Source organism: Phalaenopsis equestris, unplaced genomic scaffold (assembly GCF_001263595.1).
Source record: "Phalaenopsis equestris unplaced genomic scaffold, ASM126359v1 Scaffold000002, whole genome shotgun sequence".
Lineage (NCBI taxonomy): Eukaryota > Viridiplantae > Streptophyta > Magnoliopsida > Asparagales > Orchidaceae > Phalaenopsis > Phalaenopsis equestris.
The window spans coordinates 69,036,413-69,060,471 of record NW_018164444.1 but is presented as its reverse complement, the minus strand read 5'-3'; the positions used below and the strand labels follow the sequence as shown (position 1 = coordinate 69,060,471).

The 24,059-nt window shown below is 33.2% G+C and overlaps 1 protein-coding gene across 1 annotated transcript; it reads right to left on the bottom strand.

Moving 5' to 3' along the window:
• Positions 1–54: 54 nt before the first annotated feature.
• Positions 55–23,849, bottom strand: LOC110017848 (the record flags this gene model as incomplete). Its single annotated transcript, XM_020714983.1, is given in 10 exon segments — positions 55–189; positions 477–556; positions 691–820; positions 1,157–1,289; positions 1,370–1,488; positions 2,159–2,296; positions 22,276–22,464; positions 22,991–23,128; positions 23,258–23,550; positions 23,595–23,849. Coding segments are annotated over 10 exon segments (1,602 nt in total), but the record flags the coding sequence as incomplete, so codon positions are not given.
• Positions 23,850–24,059: the final 210 nt, after the last annotated feature.

The window sequence follows — 24,059 nt, the reverse complement described above, 5'->3', positions numbered from 1 at the left end:
AAGTGCTTCAGTCCCATAAAGTAACCCTCGCATAAGGATTGCACTATTCCTTACCAAAGCCCTGAGGTGTTTAAGAGTCTCCTGCAAAGGACCAAAAGGTGAGAGTTTGGTTGAGTGTTCTTTCCATTCATCAGATAGCTTCCTAAGAACAGAAACGCTGGCTTCCACATTCTCTGAATGAAGCTTTTCCTGATTTACAAAAATGTGACAATGTCAAAACCATAAGAAGAATAGAATCATAAGCATATATAAGCTCGACAAAGGGGCGGAATCAACTTCATTCTCGAGGGGAGGAAAATTATCAAATATTTAAGTTCTATAAATATTGGGCAAAAAATTTAGAGGTCGGGCAAAATTACAAAATTGCTTAAATTATATAGAAAAAACTACTAAATTTTCTATGCTTAATATGGAAATCTCAAATTTAAATTGGTTCGGCCGCTAAGTGCACAAAAGGAACAGTAAGAAGCGCTCACCCATTGCTTATAGCAGTCTAAATTTTGAGCCAAACACCAAATAAAAATACTAGCAGCCTCTCTCGTTAACGACGAATTATCTGAAAAACAGGGACCGGATTGTAATTATTATATGAAGAGACTATATTATAGTCTTTTAGGACTGCATGCTTTGAAGAAGGTAAAAATGGAAAGGAGTAAAACCTAATATGCAGAAGCAATGCACAAGACTTACTTTCCTGTAGTGCCTTAGCAGCATATGGCAATATCTGTTGTGAAGCTTGTTTTGTAGCTTTGGAACCTGGAGAACCAGCAAGCGCCAGCTCCTTCAGGGTTGGATAAAGAGCTTCTAACCTGTCTGTAGCCTGCAGGGAATTAGGGTTAAGCGCAAACATTTAGAACAATGCTTTCTCAAAAAAGTAAGAAGAAAACTTGAATTATGAAAGGAGTATTTACATACATACCACCCGATTCTTATATATTTACATATCCAACATCGAAACTATATGCTTCACATTTATATCACCCAAAAATTTTCCATCAAATAAAAAATACCACAATTTTAACTTTTAAAAAGGTGAAATACACCTTTTCATGCATAGGTAAGGTAGCATGTGTAAAAATTGAAGTTTAGATGTCAGATATGTAAATACACTGGAATTGAGTAGTATGTATGTGAATCTCCCATTATGAAAATGAACCTTCACTCGAGCAGAAGGTATAGGAAAGGTAGCCCGCATCACTAAATCAAGTGCAAAAGGAGGAACAATGCGTTCTCCTTTCCTAACAGCACCATTTATTAGAATTGGACGGGCTTTAGGCCTCTCCAAAATACTGCGAAATATGAAAAACAAATTTAGTGATAGTACAATAAAATTCAATTATTTACCATTTAATATTGATCTATGGCTAACCTCTCAATCAACTGTAAAGCCAAACCCCTCGTTTGTGGATTGCCACTTTTTCCGCTGATTAGAGGCAATAGGTAATGCGCCCACGCATGCATCCCAACCACCAGATCCCCTTGAGAAGCCTGTACCACAAGTTCACATTACATGTATTAAACAAAGAGCGACAACTAAGGGCTTGATTGAGATCATTTTTTTTGGCGCATTTACATTCATAGCACACAATTTTTATGTATTTACAATTCACATCTAAGCTTTCATATTCTTATGTATTTACATATCAGACCTAAACTTTCATATTTACACACATGACGCTCAAATCTTTAATATCACATCAAAAATAGCATCATTACCACTTTTTGAAAGTTAAACATACATTTTCAATTATAGGTTTAAAACACCAAAGTGCCATTTATTTAAATATGAAAGGTTAACTGTGAGGCATGTAAATACAAAAGAATTGAGTGCGTATGTAAATTTCTCTTTTATTTTTTGTTTTTATTTTTATTTTTTTTTTATTTTTAAAAACATATTTGTTTAGTATAGTTTTTAAATACTATTTTTTTCTAAAAATAAATTAATATATTTTCAAAAATACTCAAAATAAATATATATGTTTTGAGTATTTTTAAAAATAACTATACCATAATCAAATAGGCAGGCATGTTTTGTTTCAAATCAAAATATAAACTAAACAAAAGAAAAAATAAAAAATAAAAAACAAAAAATACAAAATTGATCCCAAACAAGCCCGAAAGTGTTCAATCAATCATTTGCATTTGCTCAACTAGCTACCTGAGAAATCGTCCACACAATCACAGGAACCTTCTCCTGTCCTTGATATTGTGTATCATCTCTTAGTTTGGGTAGAAGACTAATGAGCACCTCGGGCTTTCGTCGAAGAGTCATGGCCAGTACAGCAAATATTGCGACCTGCACAAGTTAAGTGATTAGAACCATTATCAATAAACACTCATCTCGGTAAATACAACTGAATATGACTACAACTTATCATTTATGGCAAAAGAAAACTATTTTGCAATTATTTTACAAAAATATTTAACTAATTCAACCAGTCAATTATTTTACAAAAATATAAAACTCATTCAATTAGTTTTCTGACTCAAAGGTTTCAATCCTGCATAGCAAACTCTTCCGACTTTACTTAATAGGAATACCCATATGATCATAAGCTGAAAGAGTAAAATGCCTAAATAGTCCCTTGACTATTTATATGGAGGAATTTTAGTCTCACAGTCTATAAGAGCACTAAATAGCCCCCAGACTTCTTTCATATAAGCTGAAGTAGCCCCGAGGATTATTTTATCCCCATTAAAAGAGTGAGAACTAAATTTAGTACTTTTATAGACCTGGGGCTAAAACGACCCCCTAAAAAGTTTCAGGGTACCATTTTAACACTTCTCTCTAAGTTGAAATAATGACAAACTGCATTTTATGCAAATACAAATGGCATTTTAGCGAAAATTATATTTAAATGATTCTAAAGTCGTTTATTATGAAGTTGCCATTGTAAAAATGCTTGTATCTTTTTGAAACATCCATCTCCTCATAAAAGGACCAGTAAAGACTAGAACCATCCAAAGCATAAACAGATTTACCTCTATCAGGTTGAACAATTAGCACACTCCCAATTCTAATAGGGTTCCAACCACAAAATCTTGGAGCACGAAACACTATAGCCTAATCATCAATCCAAAGCTGCTGTGAAATTTAAAACAATCTTATCTACTAACCCGTAAGCATACCTACTACTGACCATGATCACACATCATGCAAAGTTACTAGCGATGTGAAACGTCTTCAAAGGAGTAAAGAACCAAAAAAATTTTTACTGTTTAGTCTCAGAGTCTATAAAAATGTCAAATTAGTCCTCAAACTCCTTAAATTGGAGCTGAAAGAGTCTTCTATGGGGACAATCTCATCCTCCGTTAAAAGAGTCCAAGGACTAAATTGGCATTGACATAGACTTCAGAATTAAAATGACCCCCTGTAAAGAATCAAGGAATTATTTTAACACTTTTCTCATCCTCAAAAAAATTAATTTGCTCATCCTTTTAAATAAAAAATAATACAAGACAAGCCGTGATAGAACAACAATAAATAGAGAAAATAATCAAATTGATCCTCAAATTATTTAGGTGCGTTCACTATGACTACAATTTTCTTTTTCTTTAATTTACTCCCTAAACTCATCTAAATTTGACCCCTCTGATCTTTTAATGTGACTCTTTTGCTCCATCAATTTGACCCTTCTGATAAATCGACTGACTAAACTGAAGAATAAGAAAATCCTGGAGCGAAAATGAGCATAACTCAAGTAATATACGGATCAAATTGGTCATTTTATCAAAAAAGTAAAAAAAATTAAAATTTCAAGCAAATCGGTGTAATAATTGTGCCTGATGGTATCCGTTCTTCTAGCTTCCTCCTTTCTTAAGGTTTTGAAAAACACTTAAAAAACATAGGTAACCAATTCAATAATATAGAGATATATTTTGGTGATTTAGGTGAACCCTAAACAAAAGAATTACATGATTAAATATGATAATTTAAATGGAAACACAAAAATCATCATCTGCTTTATGAAGGACCTTCTACTAATAAAGTTTAGGAGGAACGAAGCTTTTCCAATTCTCTCTCTTGTGTATCATCTGATTGGGAATGGGATGTATGGAGGGCAATATTCATAGTGAATGGTTATCAAACCCATATTCATAAGCTAGAAAGTTAATAAGAAGTTTTATATATTCCTACGCTAGCATATCATGTAACCACATGCTATAATAAATTGATTAGCGAATATATAAAATTGTAGTAAAGATAGGGCTAGGCTAAAACTCAGTAGTACTGTGCAAATTTAATAGAAATCATAACTATGAAGTTCATTCATTAGATATGTCTCTTAACAGTCTCAACAACTGTATTGAGTAAAAAAATTGAAATTTCAATGTTAAAGGCCAAAAAGTAAGATGGAGAAAAGAACATAATTGAACTTTTAAACATAGAGATGCTCTTTGGAGAAACTATTGGAACTTCAGTCTGATCTTCAAAGTTAGGTATGTTTATACAGGAGCACTCATGAATTGGTGACTTCCTGGGAGGTTGATCTAAGAAGCTCTGAAAGAAATTAGAAAAAAAAAATACCCTCATAAGGTTAAAAGTGAAAATATAAAAAGAGGAGGAAAATAAAATGCTACAATGTAATTTAAACTTCAAATTTAAGAGTTGGGTGTCAGATTAGAATGTGAGAAAAATTTATATAAAGACAATCAAGAAAACTACTAATATTCCTTTTACTAATTTAGCCACCTATTTCTAAGTGGTTGATCACCAAATAGAGACAGATCCAAGAAAATATTCCTCAATCTAAGTTATGGTTATCCATATTTTCAATGGTTCTAAGAATATTCAGAATATATTTCCTAAATATGAGTAATTAGTTAATTTTTAACATTTCCATAAATAGGATGCTTTGGAATGTGACCCTTCCTCTCCTTATGACACGCATTTCAAGGCCATCCAAGGAAGTTGGCTCTTTCTCTCACTTCTTGGTTAGATTAAGAAAAGCTCATATTCCTCCATAGAATCTATTCCTTGTTCTCCTGTAGTATTTTTATATAGTAGTTCAACTAGCCTCAGGCTCCCAAATCTAGATCATAGTTTAATATCAAAGCACTAGTTACAACAAATGGGATTCCATTATGGTTTGTAAGAGAATAATACAAAATTAGAAAGTTCTAAGCTAACAAAACCCATCAAATCAAGATAAGAATCAAAAGAAATTTGAAAGAATTGAAAGAGTCCCTACCAAATTTCACACATTATAGGTTTAAGCAAAATATGTAACAAGATGGCCACCATGTTAGCCACTCTTAAAAAGAATGTTGTTGAATTTGTAGCATCAATACAACATGAAGAAGATGAGAGTCAACCAAAATATTCAAACATCAAAATTTCTAATTCTTAGAAAATCCATAAAAGCTCTAATTTACCTTTAAAAGTAACAAAAAGAAAGAGAAGATAGAAGAGGATCAATCACCTCATTGCTTGAGATGACTTATCAGCTTCAGCTTTAATTCAAGATTGATCAATAGAAAAATGTCAACTTCATCAAAAAGGTTGAGCATCAAGAAGATTTTAAAATAAGAATATATATATATATATATACCCGCATGAAGGTAGAAAAGCAAATCGAAAAAGATGTGGAATTAAATTGCAAAAATACAATTTAAACTTCAAATTTAGGTGTGGATGGCCAATTTAGGATATGAGATAGATTTATTTAAAGAAAAACAACGAAATTACCCAAAATCTCTCAAATTTCTCCATCAATTTTCATATGATTGATCACCCTTTAAGGAGAAATCCAACAGAATATTCCCTCAATTCATGATATGATCATCAATAATTTACACAATTGTTACAAGGTACCTAAATTTGTGCAATTAGTCAAATTTTCGATAGACAAGTGTGTAGCTCCTATATTTCTATAACTAAGATGCCTTTACAATGTAGCTTTCAAGCTTGAAGAAATTGAATAACTTTTCCTCCTTAATCCCCTTTATCCTCTTCTACAGTTATCAACTAAAGAGGTAAATGTGCCTCTCTCTATAGTAATTATGGCCACCCAAATCCATAAAAGGCAAAGTTCCAAAGATCAAGGTCATTGACTCTTCTCTCACTTCTTGGTTAGATTAAAGACCCAATATTAGAGAATCTCTATTCCCTTCCTACTACTTTCTTATTTATTCCACAAATCTTCCAAACCCCAGTTCTAGAACAAAGTTACCCCAAAGGAACAAAACTACTATGTCATTAGGTCAAAGTAATAGCTTGATGGTTAAATTTTGATCTATTACATATGATATCAGAGCAAAAACATAGATCAAAGGTGAGAACTAAGTGACCTATTGCACAAACAACAAAGTGTTACCCCATGAGCACCACTTTTCGAGCTCACATCAGAACAAAGTGGCAGATATGGGAAGTCAACTTTTGACCTATAATATACACTTCTAAATATTATATGCCCAGAGAATGATTTGAGCTATGTGTAAGGATACTTAGACCCATCAAATAGACTAAGAATAACATTTAGCTAGGCTAAATCAGAAACTAAAATGTTTTTCCTTGCCAAGGGTGGCATAAGCCTCAAAGTGGATTGAGGCATAAACTCCAAAATAAAATAAAAAAAACTCATAAAATTAAAATATTAATTCATAAATATGACATAAATCATAAATATCAATATTAAATATTAATATAAAATGAAACTTTAAAATGAGATTCAAAATAAACGTTCACTTAAAATTTAAGTACATTATAAGGATTCAAATCCATAGCGGACTCATCCCCACATTCATCATCTTTAGACAAATCACTATATCTCATTAACATTTCACAATGTTCTTCAATCACTATATTTTCTTCTTATCAAATCTATCAATTAAGTAATCATATTTAAATAAAGTTTTTTTTTTCTTTAGGTATTGTATGAAATATATGATATATATATATATTACTTAATCTGATTGAGGCACCGTCTGAAATGCCTCGAGGTGCACGCCTCAGACCAAAAAAGCGTGAGTCTCACTCCTGATAGTGAGGCTTAAGCCTCAATGAATTTCTTGTGCAACTTAGTTTGAGGCATGTCTCGAGTTGTTCGCCTCAAATGCCTTTTTAAACAAGAAATAAAATTGAGCTCTCGGCATTTCTTATAGAATAACAATTGAAACTTCATTGAAAATTCCAAAGTTAAATGTGGTCATATAGGAGCACTTCTATGATGGATGGTGTCCAGGGAAATTATGTTGGCGGACAGAAGTATGAGGGCATTAGCCCAAAATGAATAATATATTAACAACTGAGAGTTGGAGCTATTATGACAAGTAAGAGAAAATTAGGAGCAAAATAAGCAATGATAAATGAGAGGAAGAGATGGTGATATCATCAAGGATGTTGATAGGAAAGTATGTCCCGCTCATTAAGGGCTGTATCAAGTAAAGAGAGAGATCATGACTATACTAAGGCAACACATAGGTTTATGATGAATTCGATAACTATTTACATTAGTCAAACAAATTCCATCTCATTATTTTTAGGAAGAAAAAACCATAACAAGTGCAATTCTGAATAAGGGAATTGAAAGAAGATGAAAACTACGTTCAAGCCAAAAAAATGGAAGAAACGTTAGGAGATCAAGACATACTACAAAAACATTAACATAGCTACAACTGACACTTCCTTGCATAGTAGGAGTGAAAATACACTAACTACTATAATCAAAGGTCGAATGTACGTGAAAGCATTTTTATCCCGATTTCATGAAATGGAAAGTGAGTATGCATATGACAACATAGATGAGCAAAAAAACTAGTATATCAAATGACTGGTTCATTGAAGTTGAAAGGGCATCAATCAGCAAGAGTGATTTCATCAGAGTAGAAACCCAAGTATGCACAGCGGTATAAAAAAAACATGAAAAAAAAGATACTCCAGAAAAGAAAAGAGAAACTATATCCAGATAGTGATACCAAGCATATAATACTGCATTAATCTCTATAATTGAAACAGAAGAATATTAGCAAGGTAAACACAGACATTCCTTGAAAAAAATGGTGATAAAAAAAGGGCTTTCCCAAAATTTGCTTGGCGAGATGCGGTTATTGAAACAAAAAAGGAATTGGCTGTAGCTATTAATGAAAACTAGAAACTTGCTCCAATGATAAGCATCAACTCGAAATTAGAAATTTAAGTGACCCATTTTGGAAAAATCATTAAAAAACAAACTTGTAACAGAAGTTGATTTCTTGTTAGATAAAAAATTTAAAAACGATTAGATAAGCACTAGTTGAAAAAAGGGGAGTTTACATACATAGCACGCAATTCTTATGCATTTACATATCTCACACCAAAACTTTCATATTTACACACATAGCATTCAAATCTTTATCAAATCTTCTTTAATATCACATCAAAAATAACACTATTACCACTTCGCTCTTTTTTTTCAACAACTCCGTTGAAGCGCAAAACAAAAGAACGAAGGCGCTAGTCAAACTTCATAACAAGCCCAAAGCTAGCATCACGTTTTTCTTTGCTATCAAGATAAGGGGGTCTTATTAAACATTCATATCAAAACCATACTCAACATCGAGATCCTTATATATTCTCTCAAAAATTGAGATTACTGCTTTGCCAGGCAATGGAGGACAATCATTCAATCTGTCACTAAGAACCTAGTCAAGAGTTTCTTATCTAAACTTCTATCAATTTGGATCGACATTACGCCCAAAATTGAGATCATCGAGCGCCTAAAATGACAAGTTGTCAATCATCTGGGTCAACAAAATGCTAAACGTTGAGATTGCTAAATATATCCCCTACATATTGAAATTATCTCGTTGTCTTTTTGTTCAGTTTGACATTGAGTTCATAGCCAAGATCCCTGAGCAGGTCAATCACTGAAGTCCTTTCATCATACAAGGGGCTCCCTCTTTTGAGCAATATCAAATTCAAGGGTCAACATCAATCCTAATATTGAGATCTTGTTTCATTTGAGTTGAAATCATGCTTATGATTGAGATCCCCAAAAAAATTAGGGTTATCATCGAGCTTATGGTAGAGATCCCAATGTATTTGAACATCATGCTTAAAATCGAGAATCTTAAATATATTGCATATTATAATTGTCTCGTTGTCAAATAAAATATTCATGCTACTCGAGTGACAATGTGCTTCATGTTGAGATCCCTAAGTTGATGTTCAAACTGTTAATGCTAAAGCAACATTTAGCTAACCAAAAGAAAGCATAACAAGTTTCAAATAAGATTCATAAGATGATTCCAGAATTCGGATGTTTGTTTCAAAAACTCCCCAAGATTTCAAATATCGGGGAAAAAATCTATCAAAATGTATAAACTTCGGTTGATTAAGTTAGAGAAGCATAAATACTTTGTTGCTCAAGCCTACTAGGACGCCCACGGAGACCGTACTCAACAAGCCAAGATGTTGTTGAGTTGTAAACTTCCCTCTTCACTCAATAACCAAAGGTCATATTGAGGAGCTTTTTCTATCGTTCTAACAATGATAAAATCACAACTCTATATGCTACTTAATATTAGGACTCTAACAAAGGTCAGACCCAATAAGACAAGATGTGATCGAGTTGTTGGTTTCTCTCTTCAATGAGCTGAGCAACAGTGAAAAGCCATGTTAGTTAGTCTAACGATGACAAAAGTAAAAACCTACCCGTTACTTAAGTTAATGACCTGAACGGAGGACAAACTAGGGTATTTTAGTTTCAACTTATATTAAGGTAGAGGTAGACCTAAAAAGACTAGGCATCTATAAAAAAGATCTCAATTTATTAGAATTAAATGAAATATGACACTCAATAGAATACAACGGTGAAAAAGGATTCATGCAGTCGACCCCACTTAGTGGAATAAAAACTTCTTGTTGTTTTTGTTGTTGATGTTAAAGTTACACTCAATCAATTGAGCAAAAATACTTTTATCTTCAGACAAGTTACACTAAAAGCAATTTCAAAAGTTAGAAGTTTATCTCTTATATTTGTCACAATTTTGATAGTCAAGAGAATATTGAGCTCGTGAGCCTTAACATTCCAATTAGAGAAGCGCAAGTTTGTTTACACCTCCAGTTTAGGACTCAAGTAGGTCATGAAGGGCGGACTTAACAAGCTCAAATACGGTCGAGTTGCTGACAACTATCTTCATTCAATAAGCCATCAAAATGATTGTGTTGAAGGAGAACATGTTTAGTCCATCTAATGATAAAAGTTATCCAATAGAGCTTATCCAGATTGATAAATATGCCAAATATTAAGATTATTTTAACCGATTGTAAAATAAGGCAATAAAATAAATAAATAATCCTCCATTAAGAAACAATCATCATCTCTATGAATGTCAAGCAAGAAAATTTTGAGTTAGTGCACTTCAAAACGTAAAGTTGACAAAGCATAAGTTTGATTACAACCCATGTCTACGACTCAAGCACATCCTAAAGGTCGGACTCAACAAGTCTAAAAATTATTAAGTTGCTAAATATCCCCTCACTCAACAAGCCATAAAAAAGGTTGCAATGAAAGAGTCATTATTTTTTTCACCTAATGACAATAACTGTCATTTAAAGTTCATCCAGCCTGATGAGTTAAGAGAGCCAAATCTAGAGGTTCTCTCAACTGATTGAATGAGCAAAATAAAATCAAATAGATGATGCTCGATTAAGAAAGAATCATCTCTCAAACATTGTTTTAATTTTGAAAATCAAGAGAGAATTTTGAGCTTCTGAATTTCAATATGTCAAGTTGGCGAAGCGCAAGTTCATTTACAACTCAAGTCTAGAACTAAAACAGGTCCTAATATGACTGAGTCGCTAACTACTTCACTCAACAAGTCATAAAAACAGTTGTGGAGAAAAAATCATTGGTTTGTCCACCTAATCGCAATAGTTTTCCTATTGAAGCTTACCCAACCTTATAAATTAAGTGATTCAAATCTTGAAGTTCTCTCAATTGATTGAATGAGGCAAAATCAAATAGATAATCCTCACTTAAACCTCGTAGGTGGAGGGGCTATCAAATTTATGTCAGCCGGATATGATTATGATTCTCCTAACTCCCTAGTAAGTCGATAATAACCAAACGAAGAATATCTTTAATCCCTGCTTGAAGATGGGTCATCAAATGCAAGTTAGCATGAGTTAATTTCAGTTACTCCTCACTCTTCCTTACTAGCTAATATACAAGCCCAACAAGAAACCCTTCAAGTCATTCAAATTTTAAAAACTCTCTTGCAATACAAGATTGTGTTTCTAACCGACCATAAAATCTTCCTTGTAAGACAGGGAGCATTTTTTAAAAAATTGGATACTAAAAAAGTATCGAATTTTTGTCTATAAGACAGATGACCCATTATTTAGGTTGATATCAAGCTTTAAGATGAGATTCTTAAATATATTTTATCTTTCATCATTTGGGTTGACATCCTGCATCATTGCCAAACTCCCCAAATATTTATCTAAAAAATTACTACCAAGCAAAAGATATGCGGGATAAATTTAAAAAACATAGGTTTTTCCCTAACTAATAAAGTTCAACAAAAGAAAGACTTAGAGATTTACAAGCTTCAATAAGTTAAATTGGAACGATATAAGTTTTTCCATAGCTCAATTACAAGACTCAAGTGGGTCAAAATGGTAGAACTCAAGAAGCTTAAATATAGCCATATTTTCCTGACTAATCAAGATCATGAAAGTTGAACAAAAGAAGGACTTTGAGATCTACAAGCTTCAATAAGTTAGATTGAAAGGTTATAAGTTTTTCCATAGATCAATTCTAAGACTTAAGTGGGTCAAAAAGGTAGAACTCAACAAGCTCAAATATGATTGAATCGCTGAAAACTTTTCTCACTCAACAAGTCATAAAAACAATTATACTTAAACAACCTCCATTCTATAAGTCTAATGATGAGAGTTGTCTAGTTCCCAAACCAATCTAATTTAAGGAGTACAATTGATCCAGAAGACCTTCCAATTGATCCAGAAGAGAGGGCGTCGACAAATCCGCTAATACAGTCGCAAGTTAAGCTTACTAGAAATGAGACGACAGGATCACATCTTCTGTCTCCTACATTTTTTAAGATCGGCAGAACTCGTAACGTACAGAGACCTTTAACTCCCATCTTTCGCCTCCTCCAACTCTGTTTTGAAGATCATGAAATACAGAGACACGAAACTCACGTGCTTACTGGGAAGGTGATGGTAGATCTTCTGTCTCCTGTGAAGACCAATGAGTTAACCGTGTTGGAAAACATCGAGATCCAAGCCGATTTTTCCATGACATGGGTGAGAAGATTACAGCTTGCAATAATCGTAGAAAAGTCGCAATTCGAGTCAGTTGAATGCGATCGAACAAACAAAAACAATTCTGATTCAAACCAATTATGGGATTGTGGCATACAGGCTTTAAAAACATCAAGAATGAATGAAAACGAAGAAAGTATATAATTTAGGGAAGAAATTGAAGTAAGAAGCGAGTTGACTTAAATCCGGGAGAGATGAAAGGTTCTCCATCATAGAAGGAAGGTTTTCCTCCATATACGATAAATCTTCTTCCATGAAAAACCAATTTGGGAGCTTGGAGGAAATGAAAAGGAAGATTATTTAGATGAAATCCAAAACGCTGTCGGTGGCTAAATTTACAAATCCTAACCAAGGGTTAACCAAAAATTTCGTGGTCAAATCAAAAGGGAAAAAGATCGAACGTGAGGAGCATGGAGGAAAGCATCCACCATCAAGAACTCCCCACGACTCCATTGGAGGTGGATTAGAGATATTTTATGATGAGGTTTGGGCCAAAACATAGAGAAGTTATGCAAGGAGTTGGGAGGAGCACTTGAAAGAAATAGTGCGACTTCTGAATAGATGGGATGAATTGAGCAGACAAGATTGAATGAAAGAATCAGAAGCGGATTCGAGTGGCGGCATGGGAGGCAAATGCACAACATTTGGAGGTTGGGAATGAGCGAGAATCGACAGAACAGGATGATGTGTAATTCAGGGTTGGAAAAGATCGCTTTGAAGAATTTTGGCTTAGAATAGGGAACCATGGTGGGTGGGACCTCGACGGAGGGTTGCATCCAACCACTTCGGTGCCCTTTGCGGCAACAACCTTTCGGGTGGAAAGCAATTCAGAAGTAATGATGTAGGTCAGGATCATGCAACTTTGTGTAAGCTCCTTCTATAGCCTGGTCTTTCTAATAAAGAAGAGGGATGGGGATTGGTGTTTCTATGTGGATTATCGAGCCGTAAATCAAAGAACAATACCTAACAAAATTTCCATCCCCATGATTGATTAGCTATTGAACAAGTTATTTGCGACTACGATGTCCTCCAAGATTGATTTCAAGAGAGGACATCAACAAAGTTTGAGGTGGTTGAAGGTTACAAGATCGTATTGTAGTTTCTTAGATCAATCCGAATTTTTGATTAAATGAAAATGATTCTCAAAAGATGACGTCACGTGGGAGCTATACTACCTGATTCAACAATAATTTTTTCTACCTTGATGACATTGGATATTTTTGGGAGGGGGCATTGTTCTGTCGGTGTCTAGCTTAAGGGAAATTTTGTCATTTATTAGCCTAAGTGCAATTTAGTCTTTTGTTATCTCATTCTATTTAGTATAAATAGGATTAATATGTTTATGGTTAGGGTTATGCATAAGAGTTTGTTTGGGAGTCTTAAGTTTAGGGTTTGGGAGAGATTTCCTATACCTCGAATTGTAGGAATTGGGAGAAATCGCCTACCTCTAATATTGTAGGTGTTTATCTTTTATTTTATATGTTTGTGGTTGTAATGTTGCTTTGGAGTAATAAAAATTTGCTTTGTACTAATTTATGTGAAAAATCATGCCAATTTCTACGTCGGAATGTATTAGAATGATATACAACATAGGAAAAAGAGTAGCTCAATGATTTGAACATTAGTTTAATTAATTAAGTGAGAGTGGCCAAATACATTAGAAAGAAGAGTAAATTGTTGTTTCATCATATGTTGAAATCCATACAAGGGGTTGGCGGGCATACCATGTAAGAAAGCTTGGAAAGTCCACATTGAATACGTAGGATATGGTAGGTCATGCAAGTATGAGAAGAGACAACACTCTTGAATGTTTCAATGCTAGTGGTATTTCAGGGTGGGTTCTAAGGAGATTGAAAGGTGAAATTGAGCTAAAGCGCTCATAGAAAGATTTAGATTACACTACGGTTGAAGTGTTGGGCCAATATCAGGGTTCTCAAGAGATTGAATGGTGAGATTGAAATAAAGCGGGGGATTCTTAAGAGATTGAATGGTGAGATTGAGTTAAAGCATTTAATAGAAAGGTTTAGATTATATTTTGTGTTGGGCCAATACCAGGGCTTCAAAAAATGGAAGGTTGATAGAAAAGAGGTATAACAAACAAAGAAAATGTACAGGGAGGAATTTCAACAAAGAATTTTAAAAAGTGAAAGAAGCTATCTAGATCTTCAATTCAATTGCAAATAATTCAGTTCTTGATTAAACCATCCATGCTTTAGAGGCTTACATGATAATTGTATATGCAGATCTACAAAGCCATTACATAAAAAGGGAAAACAATTCTAGGATGTAAGGGAGGGGTTGCAATACCGTTAACACAATCTTCAAATATTTTTAATGGAGGGGCCAACCATGTAAAATAGGGCAGAGAGTGAATCCTCGATTTGAGCATATATAGAAAACCATTGTTGGAAACTCCTGAAATTAATCCGCATATTTAAGACAATTATGAGAGGAAGGAGACACTGCATGTGAATCTTGAAAATATGCATGAAATTAATTACCATCTCTAAAAGCTAGATAATAAATTCTTTGGCTCGCAACAGACGAGGTTGTCATGTAGGTAAAGATCTCAGGTTCAAAGGTAAACCCAGAAAAATCTAAATAGATCTAACCATGCAAAAAGCCACGACCCAAAGCCCCGAATGATAAAAACTATATAAATAGAAGAAATTGTGACAAGCTAGACCTAAATCAATAGCCACATCTTTGGTAAAGCATAACTAGAGCAGATATCAATTAAAACTTTTGAAATAAAGAACAAATCAAATCAAATGATAAAAGTAGGCCTCTCCAAATAGATTTGTTCAAACTAATTCACCAATAATGACACTTTTTATGTTATTTAAATCCCCTCAATATTTTAGTAATCAAAACAATACCAAAAGTAGAGGAAGCAGCAATATCATTTGAATTCTTCAAGTAATGCCTTTCTTTTTTTCCACATGAATCATATTTGGAACCCCCTTTGCACCTTTACAATCAATTATTAATCTACTGGATCATGGTCATTCAACAACTTCAACTAACCAACCTGATTTCTACTAATAACATCCTCATCTATATGACCCCTCTTTGAACAACAGACCCAAGATATCTAAAATATTCAAACATTTTAATGATTTGATCACCCATAGTTACAACTTTGCCACTAGAGCTACTGCTACTAAATTTACATTCCATGTATTCAGCTTTAGATCTACGCAAATGAAGGCCTTTAGGCTCCAATGTAAACCTCCATAATTCAAGTTTATCATGAACTCTTTCTCGTCATCATAGTGAAAAGCATACACCAAGTTACGTCATCCTACAGATGGTCAGTAAGATCATTCATAACTAAAGCAAAAAAGATATGGGCTTAAAGCAGATCCCCGAGGTAATCTAACTAAAGTAAGAAAATACTTAGTCAATCCTCATTCTATTCGAACAAAAGTAACGGGTCTAGAATACATATCTTTAATGACTTGAATATAAGTCATATCAACAACTTTCTTATCTAGAACTCTCAAAGAACTTCTCTTGGAACCTTATCGTAAGCTTTTTGTAAATCAATAAAAACATATGTCGATCCTCCTTCCTCTCTTTGTAATTCTCCACCAAAACTCTCAATAAATGTATAACTTCCATAGTAGACTTGCTCGACATAAATCCAAATTGATTATAAGAAATCCTTGTATCACGTCTTGTATCACGTCTTAACCTATATCACGTCTTAACCTATGTTCAATAACTTTCTCCCATAATTTTAAAGTATAACACGTTAACTTTATTCCTCTATAATTTGCACACTCTTGTGCATCCACTTTATTCTTAAAAATACGAACCAAAATACTTTTCCTTCACTCATTTGGCATATTTTTGGTTTTTTCAAATAATATTAAATAGTTTAGTAAGCTAAGAAACTCTCGAATCTTCTAGATATGTTCACACTTAAATTTAGATGTCATCAGATCCTGCTGATTTTCCGCTCTTGGTTTTTTTTAAATCTTACTCAACTTTTTTTTTACTAATGGGACGGTAAAAGTAAAAACTTTTATTATTATTAACAATATTAAGATCACTAGGGTCGATCGTATTTTCAGAATCTTCATTAAAAAGTTTATTAAAATAGCTTACCCATCTATGCTGACTATCTTCTTCTAAGTAGAACACCTATTTATTTTTAACTTTAATACACCTTGACTTAAATCTTTACTTCTCTCTCTTTGTTTGCCTAATTTATACATATATTTTTCATTCAATTTAATATTTAATCTCTTATAAAGGTCACTAAAAGCAGAATTTTTTGCGTCATAAATTATTCTCTTATAATACCTACGAAGCCACCATATAATGTTCTCAGTTCTCTAAGTTTTTATATTTAACTAATTTTTTTAACACTTCTTAAATTTTATCTACTCTTACACATTATTATTCCACACCAACTATTTTTCTTTATAAAAATTATTTCTTTTGATTCTTCAAGTACATTTTTTGTCACTTGTTTAATAGTGTTAGTTATTTTATCCCACATAGAATTAGCTTCTTCATAAACATCCCAACTATTGAAATCTTGAAGTTTACTCATAAAAATAATTTTATTTTTGTCTTCTAAATGTCTTCATCTGATTCAATGATAATGTTTTATGATATTTTTTATTTTTCTACTCATCTTAAAATTCAAAACTAATAATCGATGTTGAGTATTTAAATTTTCATTTAGAATGACCTTACAATCTCGACATTCTTGACGTTATCTTTTTCTCATAAGAAAATAATCAATCTGTATTTTATGTGATCTATTTTTATAAATAATAATATATTCATCACTTTTCTTAAATAAAATATTAGCAATAAAAAAAATCATAAATATAGTTCTACATTCTTCATTAAACACTCCAAAATCATGGCCATCATGAACAATTATTAATTTTTTTACTATTCTACAACATATTCATTTAAATCTCCTCTAGTAAAATTTTTTTCTTTAAGAGATATCATTTGTATTAATTCTTCTAGGTCATCCCAAAATTTTTCTTTTAAACATATATTTAAACCTACTTGAGAAGTATAAACACTTTATAACATTAAAAGTTATGGTATCAACAACAATCTTTAGATCTATAATTTTATTTCTAATTTTATTAATTTTTACAACATTATCTATTAAACTCTTATCTATAATTACACCAACATCATTTTTAACGTGAATCCTACATGAATATCAACGTTAAAAACCTAAGTTATCAATCTCGTTAACGTTTTCTCCAACCTATTTAGTTTCTTGAATACATAAGATATTTATCTTCTTATGCTAATTCCATTAATTTACCTATGAGAGTATATATATTATAATATCATATCCTAATATTAGTTTCACGAATTAACTTTTTTGCCCGCATCCGTCCATAATGTGGGAACCCTTATTTAACACTACACCTTGAAGCCGGTGTAGCGGCTCTTATACTTTTCATTATATTCAGGTTATACAACATGTAGCTTATAGGAGACGTCCTAACATTTACACAATAATTTAAATGATTCGTGCCATAATTTTTAGATAAAAATTTATGCTTGTTGTCGAGTACCTAAAGCAAATCTTCACTTTTCGCATCTGAGTCTTGAGACCCGGCAATTACAATGTTCAAACAAATATAAAAAAATAAATAAATAAAAATAGTTGAAAAAAAAAATCTTAGTATTTGTGGGAACGTGAGATTCAGCTTCCTGAGAAACAAGAGCATAGCTTGCAGCTATCTATTGATCTATTTCATAATAAAATGTAATATTAATAATGGTACATATCACTAAATTTTAAGGCAAAAAAATTCATGAGTGCTCAATGTCCATACTCCATGCTTTTTCTTGGACATTTACATACATACCAACCATTTCCTATGAAATTACATATCTAACACCTAAACTTACTTCGTACATTTATACCACCCAAATCTCTTATATTGCATTTTTGTTAATACAATATAAAAAAATTAATATAAAAAGGATATAAATTAATAATATTATTTATTTATATAATTATTTTGGGGCAAAACAAGCCGAACGTTATCAAATAACCTTTGTTCATGTATGGCTTGTTTATAAATCGAGCTAAAAAAAATTTTATCAGCTCACTTAACAAATGAATCGAATACCAACTACTTAACAAGAAGAACACAAGTTATTTGCAAATAACAAATTCTTATGCATCCCTACTCATACGTTCATTTCTACAAATGTCCATCCACAAATCAAAATTCACCATAAAGCCTTATTCACTCACATTTTTTGTTTTTGTCAAATTCTCAATGGTTGGACCGTAATATGCAAATACATGATTTTGATGATTCATAAATATGGAATAGGCATTAGTATTAAACATAAAGATGATTTTCATGTGATGTGAGTAAATTTCCCTTAAAATAATAACTATAGAAGTTGAAAAAATATTAGAATAAATATTAGATAGATGAAATTTGTCTCATTTAGCATGTCTTTAGCTTTTAAATTAAAATAATGTCTTACCATTAAGAAAATAAAAATTTTAAAAGAGGATCTCTTTTTAAGTTGTATTTTAAAAATAGTTGGCTCTATCTCAATATAGCTTACTCTATAATATAAACAATGTGTGTGTGCACGCGTGAATATTTTTTTAAACAATATTATTTATAAGGAATTGGGTAGTATGTAAGTAAATCACCTTTAAATAAAAAGAAAATCAAAAAATAAGAAGGCATTGAAGTAGGTTGGGAAAAAAAGTGGTTTTGAAGGAGAACTACATTTGGGAAAGAGGAGTACCTCTCCGACTCGGTACCATCATGTTTCCGTAATAATCAAACTCAGTCAACTCATTATTTATCTGCTTACATACTACCCAATTCTCTATGCGCGCCTTGTTTAAATAATATATCTCTTGCTTAAATAAATGAAAAAAAAAAAAAAAAAAGCCTTCTATTAGTTCTCTCTTTGGTTATAATTTTGAAAATGTCTAGATGAAAGTTTCTCTTATTGTATATGAACACAATACATACAAATAAGATTCAAGTTTAATCAATAAGAAAGATAAAATCTAATCAATTTTCAGAATAGGACATGTATGGGACACACCTCAATAAAACATTAGACATGGGTTGGGCGCGATTTAGGAAAAAAGGGAAATGAGAAGTATAAAATTATAAATATATGTGTAGCCCTAACTACACATCATAATCAAAGCTGCCTCCTCTATTGTCATGTTGAAGCTCCCTACAACATTTGTCGAAGTAGGGTCCTTGAGCCTAGAATTGAAGATGCATCTAGCATTCATCGAAGGCAAGCATCAAATGTCCATCTTGCATTCGTAGAAGCCGAACATTGCATTCGTCGAAGCCAAACATTGCATTCTTTGAAGCCGAGCATTGGAGTTCCCTTTTATTTGTTGAAGTTGAATGTACACTCACTAATGCATAGGCCTTAAGCTCCTTCGCCGCATCCTAAACAGAAGTCAAACTTATTCATTGAAACCAAACTGAATACCTTACGTTGAGCCGAACCTGAAACCTTGACACTTGTTCTGAAGCTTCTATTTGCCGAAGAAGAGTAAAGTCAATGTTGCCTTAGTCCTGTAAGAGCTAATTTTATGTGTATATGTATGAAATATATACATATGTTAACTTAATTAAATGAACAAGTTGTAATTGTAGGATATTTTAAATTTTACTAGGTAAGTTGGAGGAATTTTTTTAAAACATGTAATTTGTCTAATTTTGTAGTTGATTACTTTAAGCAAGAGGTTTCATAATACAACTTAAATTTTATTCTCGCATATTTTATTTGAAATGTTTGTAGCCGTGAAGAATGAAAAAAATATTTTTTTTTATATTAATAATTTATTACACTCAATAGTTGTTGTTGTGTAATTTACAAAATATAAAAATGATGTTCGTATTCTATTTTTTTGTAATTATGCGGTGTCATGCAAGTGTCTCCGTTTATATGCTTCATAGTTAGTAAAGCAACTGTCTTATTTTGTTATGATTAAAATTTAGTTTTCCTATGTAGAATCGATCGCTGATCTTGCTTTTTAGATCACTGAATAGGATATCGCTTAATATTTATTACTTAAAAAACCAGCAAAATGATTCATTTATCTAACCAAAACCTAGAAATCTTCAAATTAATTTGATGTTGGATGATTCTGCCTTTATGCTTGAACCAAAAAAAAAAAATTTGCAGTCATCAGGCATATCTGACATAGATATCATCAGTTCTGTCAAAAGTTATTCAATCATGCCATTGCATTGCAATTTAGAAAAAAAAAATCATTCAAGAGCGTGAACAAATACAAGCACCAATGAATGACCAAATCACAATGTCAAGTTGCTGAAAAGTAGAGAGCTTCCCATGCAAAGCAGATAAATAATAAGTTGACTGAGTTTGATTATTACGGAAACAAGATGGCACCGAGTGGGAGAGGTACTCTTTCTTCCCAAATGTAGTTCTCCTTCAAAACCACTTTTTTTCCCAACCTATTTCAACGCCTTCTTATTTTTTGACTTTCTTTTTATTTAAAGGTGATTTACTTACATACTACCCAATTCTTTATAAATAACATATCTAACACCTACAGTATCATATTTACAAACCTAACACCTTAAACTTCAATAAAACCACAAAAATACCACTCTCTCACCGTTTGTTATAATCTCCGTCTTCCTCCCCAAAATCCTGGGCACGAAACCTCTGCGCAAGCAATCTCTCTCAAGTGTAGAGTTGCACCTAGCCTTCCAAGTCCTGCAACTGTTTTGCAAAATTTTGAATCGGCTTGATTCCCGTCTCTTTGGGTTTTCATCAGATCGGCTTGCTTTGTCTGTGCTTTCATTATTTATCTTTAAGTCATATATTCAGCTTGGAGAAACTATGGGACCACTTGTTTCATTTTATGGCAATCATATTGATGCTTTTGTTGAACTTCCCTAGCTCTTTCCGTGAAATTTGATATTGTAGATTTCGTGATTTGAAAACTTCGCAAAGAATTGAAAACTTGTTATTTTGTTTGCTCGGTTTTCAATCCCTTGAAAACTTTTTCTTATCGGATGCTAGCAAGAAGCTTGGAATATGGATGATATTCCATATTGAAGAATCTACCTACTACAATAAGGTGTTGGAAAAAGCTTTATTTTTCTTCACACTCAGTGGAGAATATAGTTTGATTGGTTCCCTGTCTTCAAGCCCTCATCTAGTTGGAAGCAAAGCAATCAACAAAATCCTTGGTTCCTGACCTTGCTAGAGAAGGCGAGATAGACTGTTGGATTTTGGGGAGGAAAAGGAAGATTGTAATTAAGGATAAGGGATTGGTAATTTTGTGGTTTTATTGAAGTTATAGATGTTAGGCTTGTAAATATGATATTTTAGGTGTTAGATTTGTTATTTTTAAAGAATTGAGCGGTATTTATGTAAATCCCCCTTTATTTAAACAACACTTCAGAAATTTATTCGTGCAGATTAAGCTGCCAGATAATACACAAAATTTCATCCGCTTGGCAATTTACCAGTCACAAATCCACATATTGTTAGACAAACATCCAGCCAGTTGTGATGATACTGGTTCCTTCTTTTAGAATACATGAAAATATAAATCTAATAACTCTCTCTGGTCATTTCTGTAGCATTGATTGGTTGAGATCCACAGGTAAAATAAAAGTAAATAAACTAATAATGAAAAGGGCAAAGAAGATATCAGCCTCTTTTAGCCTTGAATATCAATTGTTAAGATACTACAACACAAAACCTTTACATGATACTACGAGAGAAATGTATTTCAACAAAAGAATTCATACATAAACAAATGATAGCAAAGAACACAAAAAATCGAATTTTAGATACTAAAATCAACAAGCTCATATGGTAGCTAAGTTTTTCAGCTACACTTTAGTTTCAGATCTTCAGCTGGCCAAAAGTAAATGATAGCTATTTAAGAAACTAGATGAAACAAAGATTAAGAGCTCATGCCAAAGAAGAGAGGTAATTTACATAGAAGCAATGTATATTACCTGAGACTTTGAAGAAGGTTTCTGGGTGGCCTTTTTAGAGCCTTTAGCAGCAGCCTGCTGAGCTGCAAGATCAGCAATAATGGAATCTAGACACCAAAAAACAAAATCACCAAGAGCCTCAGGTGATTTTGAAGCAATCCAATCAACTGATGTTTTGTAAACTGACTCCGAAATATGACATATAGGGATCTGTTTCAAGGAAAGAGAAGTAACTTAAATTTATAGCTTAATTTGCATGAAAGAGACTAACTTGCTTATTAAAGGTCTTCTCTGGGATAAAAAGTTTCAAACTTCGCATAAAGTAGTTAATTCATTGCAATATATAAAAAAACATTCAGTCCAGCCTATTATTCTGTTAATTGATGTAGGCCAGTAAATAACATTTCCAGCAATAAGGGGAATTCCAAAGAGAGCACAAATTTAATTTGATACATGCTACCATGCTTATCTTAACAACATTCGAAGGCCAGTCTTACCACTTATCAGGCAAGAAAACACAAAATCAATTTGATTCATACTACCATGCTTATCTTAACAACATTCGAAGGCCAATCTTACCACTTATCTGGAAAGAATAACTTACTTCCTGAACAGTTAGTTTCAGAAACAACTAAAATAAATAAAAAAACTAATTTTTCAAATAAAATTGCCACAAAAAAAGATATCATACACGACTGAAGCAAAACATAAGAGAAAAAAGGCAAACAAAACTCACTTCAATGTTTTTAGCAACAGGTGACTCTTTCAATAGCTTCGTCCAAGGGAACTGCGAAGCACTGACACTGGAAAATGCTCGCCCAAAGTAATCAGCGAAACGCATCAGCTGGATATCATACTGCGACTCATAGGAAACCTAAAAATTGGATAAAGATCTAAACTTTTAGAACGTCATTGAACAATTGAGAAAATGAAAGAGCATACGGCTTGGATCTAAGGTGTAATTCAAAGTTAATAGTATAAAATAAACAAATCAAGTACTCACCGACACCTCTGCAAGGTATGCAGCGAGATCTGCATCATCAATCTTAGAAGCGGCCTCATGGACCGTTACCTTGGGTTTCTTAGGCTTCTTTTGCTTGACCTTCTTCACCTCCTCCGGCCCGTTCTCCTGCCCAGCTCCCTCTGCTCCGCTATCGTCCTCATCCTCATCAGAAGCAGCCGCAGCAACCGCAGACCTCGATTCAGAAGCATGAACGGCAGCGGCCGCAGCCGATTCAATGGCGCGGCGGGGCCCCCGGGTGGGCCTTCTGCTCGACCGATGCGAACACGTTGGAACTTTCTAGAGGGGAGACGCCATGTGACAGCTGATCAGCTGCGGCGGGGGGTGGCCGCCGGATTCTGGCGGCGCTGGCGTTTGCCGTAGGTCACCTTCTGCCATCCGTTGTTAGATGCCGCAGCGGCAGACGCGCCGGAGTGGTCTTCGATGCCATCGCCGGCCGCGAGGTGGGAGTCAGTGGTGGCGTCCATGCCGGCAAGGATTGAGGAAGATACAGATGATGGGAGGAAATTCGGGGGGACAAGGGGGGCCAGAAGAAAGCGTTGATTTGTATGTATAACTGTGAGCATTTATCGTATTGTTAAAATATATAGTTCTGGATATTTGAAGGCGTGGCACTTTATGTTAAGGCTAACAATATGCTTAATGATTGTGAAGGCTAACAATATGCTTAATGATTGATCCATCACTAAAAGATATAATGTGGATCATTCACATATTTCAATGCATCATGAGATAAAACTCCTAGTCCAAACTTACATTTTACTAAACCTTGGAGCCAAACTGA